The 12,448-nt window shown below is 41.6% G+C and overlaps 1 protein-coding gene across 1 annotated transcript in view; it reads left to right on the forward strand.

Moving 5' to 3' along the window:
• The window catches only part of LOC138951859 (nuclear pore complex protein Nup133-like), a 35,910-nt gene extending 24,018 nt beyond the window's left edge, over positions 1-11,892 (forward strand). The window contains exons 22-34 of the mRNA XM_070323419.1: positions 477-623; positions 2,398-2,611; positions 3,726-3,859; positions 4,350-4,389; positions 5,291-5,415; positions 5,868-5,927; positions 6,201-6,276; positions 6,832-6,893; positions 7,320-7,376; positions 8,975-9,055; positions 9,480-9,553; positions 10,431-10,516; positions 10,847-11,892. Coding sequence (XP_070179520.1) covers positions 477-623; positions 2,398-2,611; positions 3,726-3,859; positions 4,350-4,389; positions 5,291-5,415; positions 5,868-5,927; positions 6,201-6,276; positions 6,832-6,893; positions 7,320-7,376; positions 8,975-9,055; positions 9,480-9,553; positions 10,431-10,516; positions 10,847-10,992 — 1,302 coding nt within the window. The 3' untranslated portion in view covers positions 10,993-11,892. The remainder of the gene's footprint in view (positions 1-476; positions 624-2,397; positions 2,612-3,725; positions 3,860-4,349; positions 4,390-5,290; positions 5,416-5,867; positions 5,928-6,200; positions 6,277-6,831; positions 6,894-7,319; positions 7,377-8,974; positions 9,056-9,479; positions 9,554-10,430; positions 10,517-10,846) is intronic.
• Positions 11,893-12,448: the final 556 nt, after the last annotated feature.

Here is a 12,448-nt window from a genome sequence, read left to right on the forward strand (position 1 = left end):
TGGCAATCTAGTGGCTGCTCCGCCTGGCGTCTGGCATTATGGGGTTAGTGCTAGGACTGGTTGGTCCGGTGTCAGAATAATGTGACTGGGTGAGACATGAAGCCTGTGCTGCGACTTCTGTCTTGTGTGTGGCGCACGTTATATGTCAAAGCAGCCCCGCCCTGATATGGCCCTTCGTGGTCGGCTGGGCGGTAAGCAAACAAACAAACAAACCAAGAGTATTCACTCTTTCACAAATCAAACCGAATCAAATTTACTTTATTATCTCACATCTGAGAAATTACTAACTTGACAGTTATTTTGGAGTTTGTCTATAAAGGTGTAACATCTTTGTGACATCTGGCTGTGTTGAGATGAAATGGACACTTCATAGTTTTGATAGATTTATTTTTTCCTGTGTGAAATTATTGCTTGATATTTTGTGGGTTTGTTTTCCTGTATGCAATTATTCCTCGCCTTTTTTTGTTTCCTCATAGACAATGGTGTCGGCAGCGCTGGTCTACCGCCAGACAAAGGCAGACGACTATCAGCTGCAAGATGACCAGATGGAGAGAATGCCAGAGTATATTCCCTGGACCTCCACTTCTGGCGCCAGAGGAATGCGCACGGTTCTGTCCAGACAGGTCAGGATGGCGGTTTTACAGTGGAACCCCCCTTTAAAGACCCCTCAATTTAAGACTACCTCCATTTTAAGATTGCTTGTTCAGATATTCTGTTCATAACATCTGTACATTTACCCCCATAATAAGACCTCCTCATTTTTAAACCTGATTTTCTCAGATATTTTAAGGTCTTAAAAGGGGGGTTCCACTGTATTTGCTTACGTTTTTTTTGACTGGCGCATAGCCTATTATTAAGGACGTCCGCCTTCTGTGCGGAAAGTCCGGAATTTGAATCCCGGCTGCGCCTGTTGGGCTAAGGGTGGAGATTGTTCCAATCTCTGCGGTCATCGTATGTGCAGACCTGCTATTGCCTTGTCCCCCTTCGTGTTTGCATGCAAGCAAAAAGACCAAATATACATGAACAAGATCCTGTAATCCATGTCAGAGGTGGGTGGGTTATAGAACCAGGAAAATACTCAGCATGCATCCCCGGAATCAGAGTATGACTGCCTAAATGGGGGGGGGGGGGGGGGGGGGCATGGCAACAAAATGACCATGCACATAACAAGCCATGTGTGCATGTACATGGAAGTGGCAGCCCACGAACACAGGGGAAGGAGGAGAAGTATTTTTGTTAGTATGGTCCCAATTTTTGGTGAACTTCCATCTTCAACTGTAGCCGGGCACAAAGAATCCTTCTTTATCATGTATTCTCTCAGGTGCCAGGAGATTGGTTCTGTATAACTCTTGCTTACTCTATTACACATGTCGTATGCATTTAGAGTGCTTACTTCACTTTACCCCCCGCGGGTTAGGGGGAAGAATTTACCCGATGCTCCCCAGCATGTCGTAAGAGGCAACTAACGGATTCTGTTTCTCCTTTTACCCTTGTTAAGTGTTTCTTGTATAGAATATAGTCAATTTTTGTAAAGATTTTACTTTGTCAAGCAATGTTAAGTCCTTTGTACCGGAAACTTGCATTCTCCCAGTAAGGTAATATATTGTACTACGTTGCAAGCCCCTGGAGCAAATTTTTGATTAGTGCTTTTGTGAACAAGAAACAATTGACAAGTGGCTCTATCCCATCTCCCCCCTTTTCCCCATCGCGATATAACCTTGAATGGTTGAAAACGACGTTAAACACCAAATAAAGAAAGAAAGATTACTTCCCTTTGGTTATTTGTTATTACAGAGGAACCCCCCTTTAAAGACTTCCTCCCTTTTAAGACCTTAGTTTTTTTAATTCCCTATTCTTCTTCTTCTTCTTCTGCGTTCGTGGGCTGAAACTCCCACGTACACTCGTGTTTTTTTGCTTGAGTGGAATTTTACGTGTATGACCGTTTTTTACCCCGCCATTTAGGCAGCCATACGCCGTTTTCGGAGGAAGCATGCTGGGTATTTTCGTGTGTTTCTATAACCCACCGAACTCTGACATGGATTACTGGATCTTTTTCGTGCGCACTTGGTCTTGTGCTTGCGTGTACACACGGGGGTGTACACACGGGGGTGTTCGGACACCGAGGAGAGTCTGCACACAAAGTTGACTCTGAGAAATAAATCTCTCGCCGAACGTGGGGACGAACTCACGCTGACAGCGGCCAACTGGATACAAATCCAGCGCGCTACCGACTGAGCTACATCCCCGCCCTTAATTCCCTATTCATATCCTCTGTAAATGTACCCACATTTTAAGACTCCCTCCTTTTAAAGACCTGATTTTCTCAGATTTTTCGAGGTCTTAAAAGGGGGGTTCCACTGTATTTGAGTTCATGACTTCAACCTTTTCTGTGTGCAGATAACGCTGACAGCAGAGAGAGGCATACCAGAGACGCAGGACGTGGAAACCAGGGGCACCATGTTTCAGCAACTGATGGGCCTGGCAGACATCCAGTTGGATTGTTACAGCAGTCAGCTCGAGTCTCTGAGACCCCAACCGCACCAGTCGGAACGCTACGCTCAACTCAAGAAGAAATATGAGGATGAGCGGAGAAAGATGATTGAGCCTCTGCGTAAGTTTGTTTGCCTTTTTTTTCTCCAAAAACCGATAAGACTGCTCACGTTCCAAAGCTCAGAATTAAAAAAACCAAGAATGGTTAGTTCTTGGAACTTTTAATTCCAAAAAATGTAATGATTTGTTTTGTCATAAATTAAACCTTCCAATGTCGGACCATACTTGATTTTTGATTTCGTCTTTTTTTTAATTTGTTTTGTCCACTCTTTTTCTCTTGCATGCCATAAGTTAATGTACTTTTGCAGTTTAAGAAAGATGATTGAGCCTCTGTGTAAGTTTGTTTGTTCCACACACGCACACGCACACACACACACACTCTCTCTCTCTCTCTCTCTCTCTCTCTCTCTCTCTCTCTCTCTCTCTCTCTCTCTCTCTCTCTCTCTCTCTCTCTCTCTCTCTCTCTCTCTCTCTCTCTCTCTCTCTCTCTCTAGGGACAGGTTGTAAGATTAGGCTTTGTCTAAAACCTCTATCCTTTGGTAATAAAGTTCAGTTTCAGTTTCAGTTGTTTCAGTTTATCTCTCTCTCTCTCTCTAATGACAAAATCTACCCTACTATGGCAGTTTTATCAACTGTGCGGTGTCCGTGATGTTTTTGTCCACATTTTTATAATGTTACGTGTCTACTGTGTGTACAGTTAGAGTGCAAAATGTTATTCTGCCCTAAAAAAAATTAGGTTAGATTAGTTCTCTATCAGATGACTGCTAATGACTTCGCAGAACTTTCATCTTGGTAGTCAATTTTGCTAAACTGCCATCACTCCTCGGTTAGGTGCGTGATTTGAATAATTCAGACACTGGTAAAAGAAAAACTCCAGCAATGACTGTCAGTATGGGTTCTGAAAGAGTGAGTATTCTTGCTTTTAGTGAGGCAAACTTTCAACACATACTCCTTGTTCACGTGTGAATGTGCTAGAGACTGGCCTATGTCACATGGGAATGTTTAACCCACTAAAAGCAAGAGTATTTACACAACCCATACAAACCCGACAGAGTTATTTCCGAACATTGTCTATTCTGATGAAAATTGAAATGCACTTCACTGCCCTAGACGTGTTGTTTCCATCTTTGTGTTTGATGCTGAGTGGTGTTTGTTATGTTTGTTTCTGCTTTCAGTGGAGTACGAGCAGTTTGACAGGGCAGCCTCACTGGCGGAGAAATACTTTGACTTTGACATCCTCATCCGCATTTGTGATGTCACTGACAGTCAGGATCGTCTACAGAGATATGTCGCACAGTTTGCTGACCAGGTAAAGCATAGGTCATTTTTCTGTTATTCTTTTTTTTCTTTTTTTCTTATTTGGTGGAGCAGTGATGTTCTTCTACTTACTTTACTTTATTTCTTTATTATTGGATTGCTGAAAAATTTGAGTCGTTTCCTCCCAGTGGAAAGCTATCACCAACAAGAGTCGCGCATATTTAGGTATAATCAGTCACCTGCACTACTGGTAGAATGGCGAGTCTTTTTTGTGCCACAGTGGTTGGGGGGGGGGGATACCATCTCTGAGTCTGCACTTAAAGTCTCATGACTGTCCCGGCCAAGATTCAGACTGGTGACCGGTGATTCACAAGTCCAGTGCTCTACCTGCTGAGCGACCAGGCCCCCTTTGTCTTGGTTTTAAACATGATCACCAGTTACTATCTCTCGTATACCAATTTACTGGTGGTGTCATCTATGATTAAAATCCTGATGAAAATCAAATTGATACCTTATAAAGTCTTCTTTTTTTCCCATTGCAGGGCTTTTCACAATACCTGTTCAACTGGTATTTGAAAGAAGGTGAGTTTTTGTTCTGTTCCAAATATTCACAAGATTCTGTAACTACATTTTCTAGATGATCATGTGAAGCTGTACCGAAAAAAATACATAAAGAAGTACAAGAAAAGTCAAGACATGATACAGTGGAACCCCTTTTAACTCATTGTCTCCCACGTACGGATATATCCGTACCCACTCATATGGCTCTATTTGACCAGGTACGGATATATCCGCTCAGACTGTTAGCTTCAGTCGCTTACTGTAACGTCGATCTAACGCCTGCATTCTAGCGTGTTGATACACAGTTACTACACAGTTACTACAATTCTGAGTGACCTGCTGCAGCACAGCTGGTCTCGGCCCAAAAAAACCTGGTCAACATAGGTGGGGTAGAAAGTGTTAACACAGATGAAAAACAAGAAGCGAAGCCTTCAAGGCTCACGTAAGAAATCGACAAACAGTAACACAAACTCAATCACTTCGTCACACATACACACACACACACAGTAAGCGGCATAGGTGACACTGTGCAAGAAAGCGAGACACTAGATCTAGATCTGAATGGCCGATTTCAAAGAAAAAAATAGTCTCGGCCCGCTCAAAATAACAATGACCGAGACTTTCAGTAATTCCTTCGCGTGACGTCTAACCCTCTTACGTCATAATGTGACGTCTTCAAATGTTGTGACGTCTTCAAATGTTAAAGTTTCTACCACAGACATACATACATACATACGCACGCACGCACAGACAGACAAAAGTTAGCATCGCATAGGCTACACTTACGTGAGCCAACAAGAAAGGAGGAAGTAAAGGAACAGTACAAACGAAAACATTATTTCTCAGAAAATGTGGTGTGATGCTTAGAAGAGACATTTTTTGAGCATGTACATGTAAACATGTGCAACAATCTTTCCTCCAGGAAAGCGAGGTCGACTGTTGTCACAGCCCTTTGCCCAGAACCCAGATCTTCGTCGCTTTCTGGCGTCAGACAACACACGTTACCTCAGCTGGCTGCATCAGATAGGGGCTGGCGATTTCAGTGGGGTGAGGAAACCATTTATAATTATGACCTTTGTTATTTGTTGTAACATGAACATTGAGGTGTTGCATGTATTTATGTTTGGGGTGTGTGTGTACTTTCATGTGTGTGTGTGCATGTCTGTGTGTGTGTGTGTACATTTGTGTGTGTGTGCGTGCACGTGTGTCCGTGAGTGAGTGCTTAACATTGGGATTGATGTGAGAAGCAGCTCCGTTTCTTATGTGACAGAGAGAAGCTTTTCATCTCACTCTCTATAGTAACCGGCACATGCTGTAAAACTTTGGGTGAGGTTGTATCTAGTGAGCTTCTTTTGTATGAATAAATCTGTCATGTCATCAAACCAGGATTGCTGGCAGTCTGTTCCAGCCTAATCCTAAGCAAGGTGAGTATTTTTTGTTGTTTTATCACTGTCATGTAGAATTTTGATAAAAACCAATGACACATTGTTTGTTTGCAGGTTCATCAGACATTGGTAGAACTTGCCAGAGCAGAGCAAATCTTTTTGGCAAAGAGAAAGGTGAGTTATGATGCTCTTCAACTGAAAACAGGAGAGATGAAGAGAGAGAGAGAGAGAGAGAGAGAGAGAGAGAGAGAGAGAGAAACACCCTCCCTCTACATAAGTTTCTACACATAATAAGTTTTTTCCACAAAATGTGCACATTTTTATCAGTAAAGCGACACAACACATACACACTGTGTGTGTCTAGACCACCCACATGCCTTTTTTTCCTCTTTTTTTTTTAACATTAGATACAGATTGATAGAATGATGCTTTGCCTTCTTTTCTCAGACGCTGCTGAGCCTGAGCAAGCTTGCTGCCCTTGCCAGCGATGATTCACCAGAATTAGTGGAACCCAACGTTGAAGGTACGCATTCAGAAAAATTGATGACAGATATTCAGACCCCCCAATTTCAGACTTCCTCCCTTTTAAGACCCTGTGTTCTTATACTTTTTCTTCATAACCTTTGTAAATTTACCCCCATTTTAAGACTCCCTCCTTCTTAAGACTCCCTCCTTCTTAAGACCTGTTTTTCTCAAGAATTTTGGAGGTCTTAAAAGGGGGGTTCCACTGTACAGATGAACAGTCCGGGATAGTTATTTGAATTGAACAAGCAATTGAAAGTTTCTTCTTTGAAGGAAAGGCTTCAAAACATGTGTGAAATGTTGAATTTTGATATCAAATGCCTTTTGTAAAAAGCACTGAAACTGATATCTAGTGGTGAATAGCGCTATGAAAGAATTACTACAGTGTATCATTATTAATTTTGACTCCTCACATTCACAACGGGATTGTTCTCACAGCAGATCAACCTGTGTTGACATGTTAAGCTAGATGATACTTGTGTTTGGACTAGAAGACTTAAATACAGGGGAATCGAATGGAATCGTAATGTCAGCACTGCTTGTTTCTGTGCACCAGCCATCAATGAAGAGCTGAGTCAGATCGACCTTCAGGAAACTCTGCCAAAGGAAGCAATACAGGTAACTCTACCAAAACCGTCTTTCTGCATGTACAGTTGGAGGCAAGCAAAATGCATCACAGTCATGCCCACTGATTCAAGTGATTTTGTTGTTGTTATATATATAATCACACAAGTGTTTATTTCACTGAGCTCTTACACTGATTTTCTGAATACATACATGTATTTCTTTTTATGCTCGTCAATTGTTGTTTTTGCACTATATATACAGTGGAACCCCCTTTTTAAGACCCCCCAATTTAAGACTTCCTCCTTTTTCAGATGTTCTGTTCATACCCTGTGTAAATCTACCTCCATTTTAAGACTCCCTCCCTTGTAAATATAAGACTTGATATTCTTAGACTTTTGAAGGTCGTAAAAGGGGGGTTCCACTGTATATATATATATATCTGTTTGTTTGTTTTTCAAATTTGTTTTTTCTTTGCAGAAAGTGGGACTAGACCCAGACAACATGAGGGTTCTCTCTGCATCAGAGCTTATCCGGGTGAGGAATTAATTCATTTTTCATGCAACGACATGTACATGTATCACAGTCAAGTGTATTGACAATTGCCATATGTCTTGCGTTCTGTATTACAGTGTTCCAGATGGTACGTGTACTTGTAGATATTGCGTCACCCGTGACTCATTTTTTTCTCCAATGTTCCAAATGCATACATTGTTATGCTACCACCAAGACTGCAGATCTTGGCAAACGCGTGACGTAAAAACCAAATTTGATGACATTACCCGTACACGTTCCCGTACACGTCCTGAAAAGTGTTGATCTAGATCTTGCTATTATCAAAAGGTTGCTTGTTCTCATTTTCTGTGGGCAAGCTGAAGGTATGAGTGAGGTGATTTAACAATACCCTTTGGCAAATTTCCGAAGTAACCCTGTGGAAAAGACAACACAGTCATAGTTTGTTTGTTCGTTCATGGGCTGAAACTCCCACGGCTTTTACGTGTATGACCGTTTTTACCCCGCCATTTAGGCAGCCATACGCCGCTTTCGGAGGAAGCATGCTGGGTATTTTCGTGTTTCTATAACCCACCGAACTCTGACATGGATTACAGGATCTTTTTCGTGCGCACTTGTTCTTGTGCTTGCGTGTACACACGGGGGTGTTCGGACACCGAGGAGAGTCTGCACACAAAGTTGACTCTGAGAAATAAATCTCTCGCCGAACGTGGGGACGAACTCACGCTGACAGCGGCCAACTGGATACAAATCCAGCGCGCTACCGGCTGAGCTACATCCCCGTCCCACAGTCATAGTGAACGTAGAACAACTGTGTGAGGTTCACTTAGTGGGACGGTGAACCTCACACAGGGCTAAATCGAGTTAAACCGAACCTTCCTTGTTTGCAAAAAATGTAATTGAAATAAAGGAGACAGTGTGCAATTATAAAAGAATACATTAGATAAGATAAGCAATGGATGGTCGAAGCATGTCGAGTGCTCCCATGGGGTCGCCTTCACGCAGCGGGAGCGTTTAAACAGAGCTACCCCACCCCTTTACTTCTCTTCTTTTGTCTTATTTCTGCCTTACCAGTCCTTTCACCTATATTTCCTTCCAAGAAAACTCTCCCTACTATTCCCTGCAGTTTTCCAATTCTTTTCTTGTTGTCTTATTTCTACCTGACTGGATCCATCACCTTTATTTCACTTACCAAAAGTCTTCTTTTCCACATCCTTATTTCTCTGCACCCCGCATGTCGTAAGAGGCGACTAACGGATTCTGTTTCTCCTTTTACCCTTGTTAAGTGGTTCTTGTATAGAATATAGTCAATGTTTGTAAAGATTTTAGTCAAGCAGTATGTAAGAAATGTTAAGTCCTTTGTACTGGAAACTTGCATTCTCCCAGTAAGGTCATATATTGTACTACGTTGCAAGCCCCTGGAGCAATTTTTTGATTAGTGCTTTTGTGAACAAGAAACACTTAACAAGTGGCTCTATCCCATCTCCCCCCTTTCCCCTATCCCATCTCCCCCCTTTCTCTCGTCGCGATATAACCTTCGTGGTTGAAAACGACGTTAAACACCAAATAAAGAAAGAAAGCATGTCGAGTGTAATCAATGCCTTGATCTCTGGTATTTTCAGTTGTATGCAGGAGATGAGAATCTGATGGCAACAGAGGTTGACTACAAAAAAGCCCTGGACCTGCTCCTGTATATTGATCAGGTTTGTGGATGTGTGCTCGTGTAAGTCTGTATTTTCCAAGCGAGGGAAATATTTGTGTATTTGCTGTTGTTCATCTAAAGAGTACACCACCAAGACTTTCAAAATCCCAAACACACACAAACACACACCCTCCCCCCATTCCGAAAGACGATTCTCACTTTTTCATTTCAGACTTGAATTTGTTTTTTGTGTGGTGCGTCAAGAAAACTTTCACATATCCACGAAAAAGACTGTAAAACATTCAAAACCATTCTTGCTGTGTCAAAGGGAGGGGAAGAAATGGCAAAACGGGAAAGAAAAACCCTCCAAATTACACAAATGTGTTCATCTATAGGGTAAAATGTTTTATTTAACTCTCCAAAATCTACAGAAATGCACTTTCGTGTTCGCTATCCATTCAACTGACACGTGCGTTCCATTGCAGGCCGAGTGTCCTGATGAGTATGAAGAGCTGAAGCTGTTCATTTGGTGTCAGGCTATTCTCAGGGACAGTGACAGGTAAACTCCACAAGTATTTTCTTTGACAATGATAGAACCTTTTTCTTACCCTTTTTTTTTCCTTTTTATGTTTTGTTTTGTTTTGGGGGTGGGGGGGTGGGAGGGGGGGGTGGTTTGGGCTGGGGTTGTTTACATCAAAGCCAACTCAAAGGAGAATGAGACTCAATGTATTTGTAGCTGCACACTTCTCTTCTTCTTCTTCATTCATCGACTGAAACTCCCACGTACATTCATGTTTTTGCATGAGTGGGTTTTTACGTGTATGACCGTTTTTACCCCTCAATTCTGGCAGCATACGCCATTTTCGTGGGATGCATGCTGGTGTTTTTGTGTTTCTATAACCAAACGAACTCTGACATGGATTACAGGATCTTTTACGTGCGCAGTTGGTCTTGTGCTTGCATGTACACACGAAGGGGGATAAGGCACTAGCAGGTCTGCACATAAGTTGACCTGGGAGATCGGAAAAATCTCCACCCTTAACCCACCAGGCGGCCTATCAGGACAATGATTTTACGATACAATTTCAGAGCATCTTAACCTTCCGATTAGGAGGCCGATGTCTTACCACTATGCCACTGCGCCCGTCATAGCTTCATACAAAGTCAGGTTTAAAAATATACAGTAGAACTCCCTAAATAAAAAAAAAATTAGACCTTGATCAACCTCAGAGGGGGGTAGGGGGTTGATGGCTTTAAAAGATTTCAACTGTAAATGTCCTCTTAGCTTACACTGTGCTAAAAGAAGCGGAAAAAGAAGAAGCTGACACTGTTCAGAGAAAGCATTTACAGGATGGCTCAGAAAATACTTTGAAAGAAGGATTGGTTTGACCTGCTAGACTTTTCCAGCTGTAGAATGCAAATTGTCCGTGTTTCAGGTGGATGGACCCTTCAGAGAAAGACCCCATCAAGATCAGGAACGAGACTTTGTTCTTCAGGACTGTCGACCTCATCTACAATGAAGGTTGGCTTGTTTTTCTTCTGAGCTGTGTGTGTGTGTGTCTGCTTGCTTGCCGAATAACAGACGAATTCTTAAAATAACTCAGTTTTGTACGAGTGAATACTCTTACTTTTAGTGAGGCAAGCTTTCCACACGTGCTCCTTGTCCATTGCCTCATACACACCCCTCGCTAGTGACTAGCGTAAAATGTCACGTGGTACTACAACTCCTGACCGTTTGATGGACTCGTGTTTTGCTGGGGGGGGGGGGGGGGGGGGGGGGGATTACTTTCACTGTTTTTGTTATGTTCTCATGCAAGCACACAAATAATGTGTTTCATGTACTTGTTGACAGGTGATGACCTGGGGGTTGTGCTGCCAAGCACAGAGACACTTCTGGACTGCCATTTTCTTGGGGATCTGCGAAACAACAAGCACTTTCAGTTCCTGCTCAAGGCAGGCTATGAGATCATCTCTAACGTCCTTCTCTCCGGCCAGTGACTTCTGTCTGGATGGGAATCTTTACTGCCAAAATGTTGACATGCACAAGGGGCCATGAGACCATCATTTTTTTTTTTATGTGTTTTTGGGTTGTTTGCTTTTTTTTTTTCATTTGTTTTACTCTACGGGTTGGAGGGGGGCGGGGGGATGGGGGTGGTTTTGTGTTTCTGTCTCTTCTGTTGTTTTTCCATGATACTCTTTAGTTATTGTCATGCCTTCCAAACGGACACTTGTTATTTGTGGATTTTTCATTGCTCTGGTGACTGTGCTTTTATCCAATGAGAATACAAATTACATTGTTTTGACAAAATTATGTTTGTCTGTGCGGGAATTGCTGTGAACTTTGTGCTAAAAGGAATGAGATCACAGTTAAGTAGTTTGTGGTAAAACATTTTCATATGTTTTTTATCAAAGTGTTCAAAAGTATTCACAACACCATGAGCGGTATATAAGGAAATGTTGACTCTTTATTATAGAGCAGGCATGGGAATCGATTTAAAGAAAAATCTCAGAAAACAAGGGGGGTCCGGACTTTTTTCTTTACAATTTAGATTAAAATCTGTGCAATCTGGAGGACATTGGTCATACTAGGCAGATTGTCTTTTTAGATTTTTTTGTTCCTCTCTTTTTTTGCCCCCCTCAATTTTTTTTTTTTTTTTCTTAAAAAAGGAATTTATTTTTCTGGGAAATGTGAAGCTTTTGTCGAAAATCCTTGGATCCGAGGAGAATTCCTATGCCTAATAGAGATCAAGCTTCTTGATTCAACAGTAAATGTCAGTGAAGGGGAAACATGTCTTGTTTATTCTGGTCTGCAAGAGTTTAAATGTTTGAAAAACTTATTTGTATACACTGCTGCAAAAAACAACTTTACATGTTGAATAAATGTTCCTTGACGTATTATATCTGGTTTATTCTGTATGTGAGGTTTGAGAATAAATTTGAACATGCATGATTAGACATACATGACTCCATATATTAACATATATACACAGCACTAGTAGAATTATACAAAATGATTGAATAGTTTTCAGAAAACTCCACACATCAGTGTTGATTTCTGAATCTTTTACATCTAAATGTGTGTCAGTGTGTGTGTTTTCGTGTGTTTGTGTGTGTATGCATGCGTGCGTAAGTGTGTGTGTATGCCGTTTAAATGAATCTTTTACATCTTCATGGAAAGATTATTTGTATTGTTGGTTATTTAAGAATCATATTTGTTAGTACATCTATTTTAATGTTAAAATATTTTAGTCACTCGCTTGTCTTCTTAAAATGCCGCGTTCACAGTACTACTGTGGGAAAATGTTTTCTGCGGAAAAAACCGATGCTTCAGCAGATGACAAAACTTCGGTTATTCCACAAAAAAGCCTCATTTTCCACGCCATTTTTGTTTTCCTGGGGAATAACTGAATAGTCATCATCCGCTAAGGATAAAGACCTGTTGTTGCCAGCAAAT

This window comes from Littorina saxatilis, linkage group LG17 (genome assembly GCF_037325665.1).
Source record: "Littorina saxatilis isolate snail1 linkage group LG17, US_GU_Lsax_2.0, whole genome shotgun sequence".
NCBI classification, from domain to species: Eukaryota; Metazoa; Mollusca; class Gastropoda; order Littorinimorpha; family Littorinidae; genus Littorina; species Littorina saxatilis.